The sequence below is a fragment of the Varroa jacobsoni genome, unplaced genomic scaffold (genome assembly GCF_002532875.2).
Source record: "Varroa jacobsoni isolate VJ856 unplaced genomic scaffold, vjacob_1.0 scaffold_1095, whole genome shotgun sequence".
Lineage (NCBI taxonomy): Eukaryota > Metazoa > Arthropoda > Arachnida > Mesostigmata > Varroidae > Varroa > Varroa jacobsoni.
Window position 1 is genome coordinate 233,720 of NW_019213997.1, and position 15,378 is coordinate 249,097.

The window sequence follows — 15,378 nt, forward strand, 5'->3', positions numbered from 1 at the left end:
AAAGTTAATAATGAATGTCCCTTAAGTGTGTACTGTTTATTATTATGTTACCTATCTAGTTACGTAGGTAGTAAAATCTGGTCGTTGAAATTTAGGCCCGAGGATCCCTATGCGTTCAACACGACTAGAAGGAACTTACCCAAATGTTAGATATCATGGCTTCATTTAATATAGAGCGCTAATTCGCCGATTCGAGATGATGCCGGGAAAATGTCTTCTTGCAACCCTGTGTAACTCCACTTGTGCTTTGCTGCGGAACTGCAACGCGATGGCGCTTAAGCGTCAACGCAGTACCACTGATGACACGGCGTGGTTCCGGCTGATAGTGCCTGTGTTGGAAATGCGGATCCCAAATGCGTACCTGAGTAGATCCAATAAAGACGACTTTATTGTTGCACGCACTTGTCTGTAATATAAGTTGCATGTAGTTACATCCGTATCACTTTTCATGACTCCCACTTATCTCTCAACGAGTTAATTTAATCCTTTTCCATCAGAAAATGGATTGGAGAACTCATCTAGTCCGGTCATGAAACTAGCTCCATTCGCCAGTGTCTGGAAAAAGTGGCAGTGCATAAGCCTGAGGCCTGGGGAGTGAAATTGACCCAGAAGAGCTTTCCACTCAGGTTCTCGTCTTTTACAATGTTTGCGGCACGCTGCCTGGCGTCTATTGTTGTGAACAAAAAAAAAAAAAAAATTGCTTAGTATATCGGCTCTTTTATGTTGGCTGGCCTCGTTCAGTCGACGCAACTGGTCCGCAAGCATTTCCGAATGCATAAGATCCTCCGAGTCCTATCAAATGCAAACGGTGGTCTTTTTCGGATAGGGATCTGGCGTAGCTCAGTGCTAAGGCCTATGTTTTGGGGCTACCCACTCTATTTCCGACTAATATTAACGTACAGATCCGTTTCTCGTTATCTTTAGTGTGTAGCATTTCTGTGACGAAGCCGATCATAGAAATGATGAACAAGTAGCGGACTAATAAAAGCTGAAAAAAAACAACTGGAAAAAGAGAATGGCCAACACCTATGTCCTAATTTTTTTAGGGTCCACGCGAAGGTATGTCTCTATTATTACGCTGATAGAATGTTTTGCACGAGATTACAGCGTTGTAGATTTGAGAAGTAATTTTAACAGCTAACGTCCAGTTGTCGATTCGTATCGGTTATTTTGGCAAAATTAAGGTGTTATTTTTTAAAATATTTAACAACAATGATTGCTTTTTGTGAAATTTGTTCTAATCGCAAATTGTGAGTTACGAAACATTTCAATTTTCGCCCCATTAAACTACTGACTGTTCTTAAAGACGATACGGTCGCCCCCAATTGAAGCTTAAAATATCCTCCAACCTTATTGATCACCTTATTGAATTTAGTTGAAACGCATTGCAGTGCCGCACTTCTAACGATGTATGTAGAAAATATCGATTTCTTAACTTTTTGTTGGCGCCTAGGGCTACATTCAAGCCTCTAACATGAAACACACAAAATTTCGAAAAACAACTTCATAGTCATACTGAATGACTTAGTGGGGCACAAATTCAATCACATAAAGCACATTTTTTTAACATATTTACGATAACGAATATAGAATAAAAACCATGCTGAGTGACAACCATGTTTTAATTGAATCCATTTTTCTAACAAGGTGACCAGCGCACGGCATAAACACGTAATTGAAAAGACGCGCCAGGAAGGCCACTAAAGAGGAGGGGGCGAAAGGACCCGACTAAAATATTTACGAAGAAAAGGAGCTGAAGAAGCAACGCGAACGGAATTTGAATGAGGACCTCTTAAGATCTGTAAATTAAAGTTAAGCTATAAAACAGAAAACAAGGCTAGCCATTCGACTAGAAACCGTCCCTTGATCATAGTTTGTCTTCGTCCTGATCAGGACGTGGCAGAAACTAACCTATTCGGTAAGGATTATGTGATTCAATTTTTTCTTGCTTTTCCTAAAGTTACACACTTGACGCCTTCAGACATATTGCTCTAGCTATTGCTAGTATTATAATTGATCTTTAATATATTGAACCTGCTAAACGCATATCTCTATCTGTTCTATTAAAGTTAACGGCTGTGTCACGCCGTTTAAGTTAATAGTTCTGCACTTTTAAGGCGGAAATCTCAGCTGTAGCGTATTAGAGTTTATTGTCGATTGTCCATTACCTCATTGTAGAGCGCACTCTATACAATGTATAGTTCCACTCTGTAATATATTTACCTTAAGTATATTATTATTATTATTATTATTTTACTCTAGTTCATTTGTTCTAGAGCTTTAAGGTCTATTTCCGGAGAATACTATTAGAAGGGATGCCTTTTGCATTGCTTACTAGTTTCTTTAACGTGGCCGAATCAAGGCCACGCATCCAATGACCTGGTACGCTAGCTTTCGATTCACTGTTATTATTACTATGATTAGTAATTTATTTTATTTTTTTGTTTTATATTTACAAAAAAGAAAATGGAGCAGCATAGTTTATCTTAAATTCCATGGTACATGCCTACATATACGTGCCACGTACCTAGCGAACGTAAAAAGTTTGAGTATAGTTTTGAAGCAATGAGTTTGAACATTGGGTAATTTAAAGTTCCTATTATTTACCTGCGTTAAGAGAGTTTAAATTTGCTAGTCAAATCTGTGATACTTACAGCGAATATTACTTAATAATACTTATGCATACTACGGCGCAAATCAATATGCTGTTACTTACATTTGCACGTGTATCCTAGGTTCGATACCTAACAACTGGCAAGTGACCGCAAAGATTTGGCCTGTTAACGTCTCTTTCACAGGCATGAGTTGACGACGCGCTCGATGACGGCATCTCCGGTACATCGGTGTCAACGAAAAAAGCGAAAATAGAAATTACAAAGATATCTGTCGCGGATACAAAAGGACTCCAAGCTAGACGAAAATTTGTAGAACCGACATTAATGAGATCAATCTTCATCTATAGCGGTATCCCTAAAAAAAATGTTTCCAACCTTTGTCGCTACACACCTGGTCAGCACGCTCGTCCACATGGGCAACACGTCCCATAGGTGAGAAAGAGTAATCTATTAGTTGACTATCTGATGGTGTTTTTTTTTACACAGAATGTTTAAAGGGGCTAACAGCATCAAATTATCACAGTCAAGCAAATAGGACATCTGAACAGTCGAAACGATTGTTACGCTGCTGTTGTTACCCAGAAGCCCCGGCGAGTGGGGGACTATGATTCAAACATTAGCGTTGCCCATTATCGTCTCATTAAATGGTGGGCAAATAATAATAATAAGGCGATTTCAAACAGTTTTTAGGGAAAACTCAACACAATGTTCATAAGTTACGCATCTGACGCCATTAAAGACGATTTTGTGGCTAACTAACTTATTGCAAATGGTAAAAGTTCAAATAAAGTGCGTTGCTGATGTCAAACGTTTGAGGTTTCGTAACTGAATTGATAAAGAAATAGCTAATTAAAAATAAAGTGTGCTTTTTGCATCGAATGCGCTTAAGATACCCTTTGGCTATCCTGAATCGACCTTTGGAAGGAAACAATTTGTCAAGACAAGGGAAATTAAATTTTCTTAACTCAAATGTTCTCTTATTGTGGACCTATCACATGTTTCTCTGCAGCATATAAGCCCTATAAAGCCGTCGAAGTTCTACGTACAAACGAAGAAAAGATGCCACAGGGCATTACTCAGTCTCTTGTTTAATTGGTCGCGCTTTTCTGTTATAGTGTATAGTAATGCACCCCGCGGTTGGACTCAGCCAGTCAGTAGATGGATCGGTGAATGGATGGATACTTCTTTTTTTAACTGATGATTAAGTGGCATATGAATAGGAATGTAACAGATATCGAAATATACATAATCTTATGGCTTCTTCTTGAAGAGCACTGAAAAAGCGTTTCACCTTTCAATTTGTTTTGTATCACAAATCAATTGAAGTCGTTGGATCGATCAGTCGATATTTTCGGGTGTTGTCATTGTCAATATATGTTGTTATTGTTGTTGTTGTTGTTGTTGATGATGCTGTTGTGTACTTGTTCTTCCTGTTGCTGTTGTTTATTATTATTATTTTACATTTCTTCAACAGGCTGACGCAGTGTTGTCTGAATGAGACGTACTGTATCTCCGTTGACACTGAAAGGTAATTTTAGGTGGTTCACCTTTCAAACCTAGCGCCCTTTTCCATTTAACCTTATGGTTTGCATTTTTCGTCTGAAGCTTTCGCTAAAATTACGTTTTACCCCACTCTGTTCAGTGCGGCAATCCTACTAAATAGTATATTTTTTCTTCATGGATCCGTGTTTTCTTCTTGCTCGCAAAAATGACTTCTATACGTCTCTACCAAGCAAATAGGTAAAAGATTTAGTGGCTAAAATCATTTGAATTATACTTGGCGCCTATACAAGGTCGCAGCTCGTAACGAAACGGCCTGTTCTTCGTTCCGTATGATTTGGTAACAAATAACAAGCGACTAGTTTTGCCTGGCTAAGATAGAACTGTATTCTCACTTTTTTTTTTTTTTTTTTTTTTTTATTAACTTCTCACTAGTGTTTGTTGTAATAGAATACATAGACACGTGTTCCTATTGAAGGCAGGCATGAAAATGCTGGGTTACGGGCAATGCAAAGAAAACACAATACTTCGTCATGTTACACGTAGTAAAAAAAAGGCTATTGCATTTCCCAGCTGAGGTACCCTGTGCCGTGTGATCCCTGTGATGATATTCCTACGTTAGCAACACGGAGCACTCAGTAAAGATGAATTTGTACCTGACAGTTATACCTGATTTATATAACATTTGAGTTGCTATTAGTATTGTTCTACTTTCATTTGACCACGAGCGGTGTACTTGGCTTCTCAGATATTAATATATATATATATAATGGGCTAGGTTTAGGGATAAATTTGTATTCAAACTTAGCGTTTTATTTGATAAACCCTATCATTGTTAACTGCTGCTATTATGTAGTGGCTGTTATGCTTATTTTTTGCACTTTGAACCAACTGGGCGTTAGCTTTTAATGCTGATGAGGTATGGCGTTCTTATTCGTTTTTTCATTACAGGTATCCGGACCTGCTCATAAAACCTTCTACAACACCTCTACCTTCTTTTCATGACCCCATTGGGTGGGGTCCCCCTGAGCTGCACACACTGCCAACATTTAACCGAAGCAAAAGTCCCTTTCTAGAAGGATTTTACCTTAACAAGTTTCACGGTATTGACCAGGTACCCAAAGAAACCATCAACAAACAAGAGATCATTGCAAAAGACCAGATCTATGATTGAGTAGATGTATCTTTCTTTCAGTCTCGTCGCCTGAGTAAAAACTGTTAGGAAACGGTGGCCAAAAAATCGGTCAAATCAAACTAACGTTTTGACCCTACTGTCATATCTTACTGACTTAGATTTACAGGTTTCTCGAAGCCATTACCGAGTCGTCGAAATTAGCTACACTGTTAAATTTAGGGTTTACATTTGAAACTCGACCATTGTTAGGATTGATGGTATGTTAATCTAATGTATATATATATATATACGGGGAATATTGGGTATTTGTTTTGCTTGTAAAAATTTTCAAATTGATCGGAATTTGTCTAGATATTATTTAACTGAAATTATATACCTGTATATCATTATCATTCTGTTAAGATGAGGCCTTGTTGGCGACTTAGGTGCGCAGGACAGGGCCTCTCACGCTCGAACAAAGCTCGCGTACTGTTGTTCGCCATATGATTTCCAACTATCACCGACAGTCCGTTACGTTTGCGTTGGGGTAGTATTTTAAATATTGGAGAAGCATTATAAATTTCTTAACCTGTTTTTATTGATCCCTGGCCAGATTACATCTCGGGTACGGCCCGATCCTCGAGATCCAGAGGCACCTGCCATCGTATTCGTTGAATGCGGGATGCACGCTCGCGAGTGGACTGCGCCAGCCGCTTGTCTGTTAGTAATACACCAGCTTGTCTCTCACTACGACAAGGATACAGAGGTAGGTCGATATTTGAATCGGAACTTTTAAGTTATTTCGTCAACATATTGTTTCAACTGTAGATAGACTAAGACACGTTTTGGAGACGAAGACATGCTTAAAAAAAGCTACAACCAATTAATAATCGCAGCTCTCCCTGAATTGCCGAAGCAGGTGCGTCGAATGGTAGACGATTTTGAGTGGCGTATTTTTCCTGTCATGAATCCCGACGGATATGCTTACTCAATGAGTGTTGATCGACTTTGGAAGAAAAACCGAAGCAAACTTCGACCCGCTGACAAAAACGGAGGCTCCCCTTTCTCGAACTGTTCTGGCGTAGACCTTAATCGAAACTTTGACACTGCCGAGTTTTGTGGTAAGTAAGTAATGGTAACGGAATCTTGAAATCAATCCATAAATATAATTAACTTAGAAGTGGTAAATCATTCGTAAATGAGTAACTCTAAAGCAGATCTAAATCTAAGTTAGTAAACTAATCCATTACCTTGATGCTTGTTGAATAAAGCGTTGTTCGGTGAAGATCATTGATATTATATTATCCACCATATTATGGCATTATTTCCGAAGCTACAGGATACGTCAGTAGTCTGTGTCTGATTCAACACCTCCAACATGGAAAACAACTACGAGCGGCCACTCAATATTATCGAAGCGAATTGAACTAGTAGGTCGATTATTTTTCGTGCGATGCTACAAGTTGCACCATCTTATTGAAACCAAAGCCTGTCTGCGTCCAGTATGACATATAACACGTCACAACAGAGCTCGCCATTTCATTGCCGTCGGCATTCCATTGTCATGTTCGAAGGGAAAAGGCCGCGTGACGAACCGAATGCAGCACCACACAGTGACTCTTCTGAGTGAGACACATATCCTTAAGCTTTCTGAGCTCTCAGATGAGACCATCATAACCATTCAGCTGAAAATAAATATGGTGTGATTGAATGAGTGGCTATTAAGTCCCAACAGGCGATCAAACCGCCCCTATGGCGGTCCTGGATCTTTCGTTGTTGAGTAAACCTGTAGAAATGAAGACGCACTTCTTCCCTCATAATAAGTCGTATGATCCTATACGATAAACCTAGTTCTTGAGCCTGACGTTGCGTTGAGCCTTTTAGATGCGCATCGATACTGTTCCGTACCGCAGGAATGTTACTTTTTTGTGCGATTCATAGTTTCTCAGGCCGATCTTTTCGAATTTCTTAGACAACCGTCTAAAAGACATCTGTCAACAAGAAGTGTCATCAGCATTCTGTGGCATATCTGTGAAGGCGTCATTGCCGTTGACTTTCCATCTTGACTGCAAATTTTTTATAGAAAACAAAGACTGTTCCAAACCGTAGCGTTCCATCAGCGCATACGACAGATGCTGACATTTATATTACTTGGTGTTCTAACAGTCTACAAACACAGACGAACCGAAATGAAGCTGAACGCAGATAGTTGGCACAACCTATAGATGAACTCTGCCGTATAGTGTACACATGATAAGCACTAACTAATTTATTCATCCTATAAGAAAATGCAAACCTTCAAGATCCATGCGGACCAGATTATTGCGGGCGTCATCCGTTTTCGGAGCTCGAGACTCGCGCCCTGAAAGACCATATACTAGGACTCCGCAGGTAAGTATCATAAGCATGACTTGTTTACCGCCTGACAAAAGTGGAGGGTAACTCTAATAGAACACTGAGAGGCTGAATTTAAGCTTTGGAAAGTAACAACACTAGGAGGTATATGTATTTTTGACATCAGCGAGTGATCGGTAACTACATCAGAAGAAACATTATGGATACAAAGCTCTATACTAAGGGATAATAAATATGTCAAGCTATCAGTGAGTAACCTTTTCTATAGGTATAGAAATGAGATGTTGCGCCTTATTTTTACGGATTTTATTATTCAATGGCCAAAACCATTTTACGATGAGCTTCGGCACACGACCTCCATAATAGAGACGCTATTCTTCGGACCACTCGTAACGTGGCGACAGGTGTGTACTTCGGTTTGCCGCTTTATAGTAGCAAAAATAAGACGTATCTTGTCGTTTTTTTGCTATTCTACATCGACTATATGGGTGCTGAGTAAAAGTGTATTCAATAAAGGCTGTCAAAAGGTGTGACGTCAATGGTAGGCTTACAGAGGGCAACTTATTGGTGTCGCAGACGGGAATCAGTAATCTGGGACGTCGCCTGTATAGAAAAAAATAAGTTGTCAAATTCCAAAACGACGAAACCATGAATAGGACAGGAGGTCAAAAGCGGTGTTCGAATGACGCTAGCGAAGAATCCCAAAGTTCAAAACGAATACGTTTTAATTCTGTTTACGAAGATAGACAAGAAGATTATGTTGGACGGGGATCTACACGCCGACCCCGAAAATTCAAGATTTTTACCATTAGTTCATTTCTGTTTCATGACGATATGAGATCGGCCAAGCCGTGCGTAGACTATAGTGGACCGCAAGGTTGGAGTTCCGAACTCCACAATGCGCACGTAGAGAACACATACTATAGCCTCTGATCGAAAGCAGTACTCACCCTCTGGTAAATTCGGGCGATGCAAGCGGAAAAATAAGCAGTTTAGAAAATATGCCAATACACGCGACTATAATTATCATTTGAAATAAATGACCAGAATTCTATTACGACCGATCTATGGGGATCGCTGTTTTTGCGAATGTTTTTTCATCAATTTGATGAAGCTGCATGTTCGACGTAGAACTTCAACTATGGCGGAGTGTGTGTAGTGGAGGCCAGTGCGGGTTAGGTTACTCTGTGAGTCGTTAAGAATCGACAGTTACGCTAACTCAATGATCAGGTTCAAGAGGGAAAGCATAAATGGAAGGAGGCAAGCTTCTGCCTTCGTAATAGACCACAGTTTTAATGTTACAAACTTTTATTTTGTCATCCATTTCAATATTCGGTGTTACTGTGCCTGACTCCATCGTGACGCAAAGGGCACGGTCACGTCAGAGTCGGATTCAGTTCTATTTTTCAGTGCATTCATATGCCCAACTGTGGATTTTTCCTCATGGTCACCGAAATGGCAGTTTGTCTTTGGAAGAACGACGCCGCCTTGAGGGGGTTAGCAGAGGGGCTGTTCACGAAATATCGAAAATTAAAGGCGGCTTCGGTCAATGGAGATATGGAAATATCACACAGCTTCTTGGTACGTGAAAGAACACACACAGTACCTAAATTTTTCCTTCTATCAATTTAGCAGATTAAAACGACCAAGTCTTTGTTTTCATCTCAGCCAGTCGAACGCCTAACATATGCACAAGCACACTCAAGATTTAAGCAAAGCCTATTTAGTGTCATGCAGCAGTTATTATATGCGTCATAATGTAAATCGAGATTTTCGAATACCTTTCACGATCATTTCAGGCTATACGGGTCCAGGAGCCTCGACAGACTGGGCGTTTGATTCGGCCGGGATATTCTACTCGTTTGCAATCGAACTGGGTCCGCATAGTTCAGTTGGAGAAACTTTCGGGTACACAGTCTCCGAACTGCAAATTCCTCGGTCTGCCACCGAACTCTGGGTCGGGCTCAAGTATTGCACACTCAACTATTAGAAATAGAAATTGATATCACATCGGCATCGAAAGTATAGTCGTCGGTCGCTTGTCTCAATAGCATCGTATAAACATTCATCCGGAATTCCACCTTGATTAATTGGTGGAACAGCGACAGCACAGAAGAAGTTTTTAAATTCTCTGTACCTAAAAATATTTTCCTAGTTAATATAGGTCGTCGGATAAAGTATTATTTACTATGGATTTGATTTAGGATAAATCTGTCATCTTCGAGTGCTACATCCTACAAATGTAGGCGGTTGGCATTGGCCATATTGCACCAAGTTACTTCAGTCGATTCTAAATACCTGCACACACTGTAAATCCTTAATTTCTCTTCAGGTTTATCGAAAATAGTCTATTTATTCTAGGTAGTGAATCACTCACCTTCGCGATGACTAAACGTTTACTATTTGTTAATCAGAAGGTTTAACTGATAGCGTCTATGATCTCGACAGGATACAAAATGTCTCCGCTGTTTCCGGAGCTAGATTTGCTGTATGGGTTAAGGCAAAAGGGAAATTGGCGAATGCCGTTAAGGTTGCGGGCCGTATAGGACTTCTATTCGATTTTGATATGTCAATGAGCCTTGGATGAGCCTCTTCTATGAAATAATGGTATAATAAAAAAACATTGAAAGCTAGTCGAGGATATTTCACCTGGTATAGTGTGTGGGCAGAGAGTAAGCTCAGTCGTTTAATCATAGCAAATATCGTTCGTCATGGCTGTCCTCTTGAGTTGTCGTTCTTGACAAACGCGTTCTTGAAGGTAAGCTTGACTAGGGTGCTAATATACGACGCTTATATGTCAGTTTAGTCATAATTAGTAACCACATAAAATAGAACATTCAAAGAATAGAAACGTGTTAAAGTATCGAAGCCTAGTTCTATAATTTGAGCAAATGTACATTGTTACTGTTGAATCGGCCGCATCTACCGTGTGTGATATAAGCACTCCGTAAAACAAAAACTCACGGAATAAAGAGAAATTACCTTGAATAAGTGAAGGCTTGGGAGGTTTCACTAATTATAATGCTTGGATTAGGTACACGCAACGTTCGACGTGGGCCTTTTATCATGTTGATATTTCTTCCTAACGAAAATGAAAAGGTCATAGAGGTTCAGAAATCAGAAGAAGAGCGGAGCTCAAAAACAGGTGCGAGCAACGCCGCAGAACATAGTTCATCTAATGAACATACGAAGTAATACTCCTCAAACACTGTGTAAATATTTCAATCACAGTAAACAGAGATCTTCTTCGTAAATTATTATTATTATTATTATTATTACTGCATTACAATGGTATTTTTTGAAAGCGCTACTTAGTTATTCTCACATTTTTATGACCCTATTGTGGCCGAACTAGGCGCGTCATTCTTCCCACCTGACGTTATTTCCATAATTACGACTTTTACTCGCTTGTTACCAGTGTTACTACTCAGTTCAATAAATGTTCTAATCCCCTGCCCTTAGGAAGCGTTCTAGTCTCCATTGGCATCGGGGCAATGAAATAACCATCGTTAGGGCCCATGTACCTGCGCATCATCTCTGCGTCTATCTGCTTAGCTACTCTTGCTGCAATAAAACGTCCGTGATGAACGTAGGACCGAGCTAACGTACATGAAGCAGGTCGGTTCTGTAGTAAAGATTCGCTTTAAGATTATATTGGTATAGCTACACCACTCGGCCTTTTTCGTGATCTAGGGCTATAGCGCTTCATGCAAATGTCAACGACATTTCAGCTTTTCGTACTATCGCATCTAGTTCTCTATGTCCGGCCACCGTGACTGTACTCCGAGATATCTGGCTGGTGAACTTGAAGAAGGGGGGCGCGACATAAGAAACTGGAATTAAATCCGTAGCTGTTATCATTGCCAAGCTTCTTTCTCAAATTAGAAGGCAATTTCCCTTCCATGTATCGCCTGCGAAATCGAGGAGCTATATCTCACCAAAGGTTTTCCTTATCGTCTCATTATCATTTGCTTGAGACGTAGTGAAATACGTATGTATCTAAATGTCAGTGATCCAAAAACCGTACAGGAGGTGTAAGGCGGATGGTGGGCGCATAGTAGCAGAGCTTTGGAATGAACATACCAAATAATATTCCCCGCAAAATAACTGAAACAGTCTTCTTTCACTACGGTATTCTTTTGTTTACGAATTAAATCGATATTTATTAAATGTTTTGCTAGCTACCATAAAGATGCCGGGTCGAAAAGACCTCCAAACAACATCCCGACAGCTGTGAACTTCTAAAATTTTAGAGCTAGCGGTGGTTGAATAGCCGGTACATTCGTATCAATGGCTTATAAACTCGAACACGTATTCTTAGACCAAATTTTATCATTTCTATTAACGGCTAACGAAGAGACCTATTGTTACAGGTTTACTGCTTTATTGATCATTTACTAGTTCGGGGCTTATTGCGGCTGGCAGTTAACGACCTAGATATTGGTCTTTTTTATTAAATTACAAAATCACTAACTATCGTGATATATGTCTGGTTTATATTCTGTTTACAACTGCTTCCACTCCATTGTTTTGTATCTCAGTGCTGCGATATGCATACAGACGTTATAATTTACGCAAAATACTATTTCTAGTGATTTGTCCTTTTGCGCTGTATAGAATCATTCTAATATAATAATAGCAACCAACTGAATAATAATACTATTAAATTATAGTATAATTATACCGTGAACAGGGTAGGGGGCCGATACGTTTAACGCTTATGGAAAAAGAAGGTACTTTGCATGTCTTGCAATAGCTTCATTATGATGACTAGCAATGACTAAGTGTGAATGAGCGCCGAAACATCCACCGGCGGGCTGGACCAATAATAATCAATATATTAATAACAATAATAATTTATGAATTAAAGAAAAAACAAACACTGAAAAGAACTATCTCGGCTTAGAAAGTTGAGTGGTTCACACATTGCTCCGGGTGTTTCACCCGTTTGCACAGAGCGCAATCCGTATCCACAAAACCTTTCATGTTTGCACAGTTAAGAATATCTTCATGTAGCTTCACGAAATCACTCCATATGTTTCTTCTTTTGTGCAATAAGTCTTCGGTGATTTAGAGGACTGTAACAATATGTATTCTAATTCTTCTATCAAATGTAACACAATCATAGAAGATTGGCCTGTGACGTTTTTGATTGAACTGTGTACCACTAACTACAGCCTAAGACAAACGGATTTTATCCCTAACTGAACAGGTCGCACAAGCCACATGTTAGCTGTTCGGGTACCAGTGAGATATCGACGAAGATCTGTCTATAGTTATACCTAGCCTATGGCATCACAATGTCTGGTATAGGGTAAGCAGCTGGCCGCATTCTGTATAGCCTCGGCGTTGATGATTGGGCCTGCGATACGATATGAAGTCAACAACTTTTTTGGAGAACGGTATGACGGCAGAAGCTTTTTCCTGAAGGTCTAATATATGCCCTCTATGAATAATTTTAGCTATACCGCTAACCAAACTGCTAACGGGTTAGCACGGGAATAGTCTCAATAACATATATACAAAGTATAAAAAAGCCGTAGGCCTTTGTCGCACTACTCGGATGAGACTGTTTTTTGTTTTTCAATAAAAAGAAAGCTGTTCGATATTTAACCTTTTTCTCACATAAATATACATTAAATTAACGCAGTGAATATGTTAAAATGGCACTCACAACAGCAAAAAGATATTCCAACTTTAACTAAATTGACTAACTGCCCGACTAAGCCTCTTAAAGAGAGAGCTATAGTAGTAGAATAATGGACAAGAAGAGGTTGAATCTTTCCGTTCCTCGATGTTAAGCCATCTAACGGGTCTCGCTAAAATCTAGCTTCTTTCAAAGATAGCAGCAGTAACAACGTGATTCATATTCATTGAATTTGAACAGCATCCATCCATTTGAGATATTAAAATAGGAAACGCTTGGCCCTATTCTAGAACGGGCTGTCGACGATGGCGACACCAGCGTAACTTCTGCCTTGTTGCATGAAGCTGTTTAGCATGGTCCACTCGTTCTTGGCAGGGTCGTAGACTTCAACACTGGCCAGATTACACGTACCGTCATCGCCACCGACAACGTAAAGCCGGCCCTCGTGCGCCACTACACCGGCATTTCGACGCGCTAACATCATGTCGGGAACAGCTCGCCATGCACCTACACACGGAGACACGCAAAACACGCTCACACTTAGTTCTTAAAGCTCGATCCATTCAGTTTTCCTAGTGTACCCGTTAACTGTTATGTTGGCAATGCTGTAGAAGGTGCTGGAAGCCAGCCGGCTAAAGTATCGGGCGTAGAACTCGAAACATTTAATTTAAGATGCGGTTGAATGGGCGAAAATCTTGTTTTCAAACGTAGCTAACTAGAGTTAACGTACCGTCAAGCACAAAGGCTACTTCTGCTCATATTCAGTATTATGTTCCTCTTTTGTAAAGTAGTCAAAATTTACGGTGTAAATTCGTAATAAAATATATGTATGGGTCAGTTCAGTGTTATGGGCTCGACAAGAAAAAGTGCTTACTGCATTTAATATTGACTAAACAGACCTGCGACGGGCGCACCGGACCCGTGCGGCGCGAAGCCCATTGAGCCACCTGACGACGCAGATATAACACTTGACCCAGAAGATGAAGACGCCGCGTTAATAGTAGCGCTGGGTCCGTTCTCTGGGTCGAAGGGACAGAAACACTCGACGCTTTTGCGAACCACAGGCCCGTCATGGCCTCCCACAGCGTAGAGGCACCCATTCAAAACACCCACACCAGCACCCGACCTGTGAAGGTAAATCAAGCCAAACGCTTTTTTAGGCAAGTAAACGCGCAATGCAACAATTTAAGATTCTTTCAACAAACGCAGTCATTTTCATCATTCAATAATTATGCCATGCCATCTCAAGGTGCATTATGATATATTCTAAGACTGTGGATCAGCTTGCTTAATGTCCGAGTAAACTCGATCCTCGACCCACAATATACAGTTCGTTATACAATGTCAGCTCAAAATGTTTATCCATGTCACTATGAAGAATTATCTGCCGCAACGTGTTATCATTTTATACAACAAAGTCATTAAGCATAAAGAGAAGAAGATGTATCGTACGCATAGGTTAGAGAAAATGGGTATCGGCTCAGAGAGAGCCCATTCGGCATCATTTCGTGTTAGGTGGTTTTTAATTCGGAACTGATTACAAGAATGACGTGAACGATATCCTTTAAAGACAAACTCAGATCTCAACGCGAACTTCCAGCTATCAGTAGAAGTATATAGCTGCAAGACAGTTCCATCACTTTAAAACATGTAATGCAGATATAAACGCAGGTAAGTCTCGTTAACTTCGTTTTGCTTTCGGCAAACAATCACAAAACTTTGCAAAACGATCACAAGGTTACATTTGTCTGGTCAAGCGGTGCATCACAAACCTCCTTGAGATCATATCGGCACATGGTCTCCACTCGTCTGTTTTAGGATCATAAACCTCAACCGAACTTAGACATTGTCTCGACGCGCCATCGTATCCTCCAACAGCAAATAAGAGTCCTCCAAGTACACCAACTCCTACACTGCTACGGCGGATCGACATAGGCGCGATATCGCGCCACTCAGCGACGCGGGGATCGAAGCACTCCGCTGTGTTCAACCCTAAATTGAAAAAAATCATGTTGAATATTTTTGCTTTTATTTATTGACACACAGATAGTGTATACATGCATGTTCGGGTATTCAAATTACCAAGGTAAATAGACTAGACCTCAAAGCTGGCGGAACTTTTAGGTCTCTCCTGTGCTAAATATTAA

General features: G+C 40.2%; 2 protein-coding genes across 5 annotated transcripts; one reads left to right on the plus strand and one right to left on the minus strand.

Moving 5' to 3' along the window:
* Positions 1-1,728: 1,728 nt before the first annotated feature.
* Positions 1,729-10,580, plus strand: LOC111266533 (carboxypeptidase B). 4 transcript variants are annotated; one of them, XM_022844072.2, is made up of 10 exons: positions 1,729-1,918; positions 2,799-3,047; positions 4,090-4,143; positions 5,067-5,229; positions 5,409-5,507; positions 5,843-5,995; positions 6,149-6,350; positions 7,515-7,620; positions 8,954-9,165; positions 9,384-10,580. In XM_022844072.2, the coding sequence occupies exons 2-10, from the start codon at positions 2,980-2,982 to the stop codon at positions 9,572-9,574; spliced, it is 1,248 nt and encodes a 415-aa protein (XP_022699807.1). In that variant the 5' UTR covers positions 1,729-1,918; positions 2,799-2,979; the 3' UTR covers positions 9,575-10,580. The 4 variants fall into 4 exon arrangements, with proteins under 4 accessions (XP_022699807.1, XP_022699810.1, XP_022699808.1 ...); XM_022844075.2 differs by having other exon boundaries at positions 9,047-9,165; XM_022844073.2 differs by lacking the exon at positions 4,090-4,143.
* A 1,368-nt stretch (positions 10,581-11,948) lies between these two features.
* On the minus strand, positions 11,949-15,223 carry LOC111266532 (kelch-like protein 3; the record flags this gene model as incomplete). The annotated part of the gene is given in 3 exon segments (XM_022844071.2): positions 11,949-13,738; positions 14,131-14,357; positions 15,004-15,223. Coding segments are annotated over 3 exon segments (668 nt in total), but the record flags the coding sequence as incomplete, so codon positions are not given.
* Between the last annotated feature and the right edge of the window lie 155 nt (positions 15,224-15,378).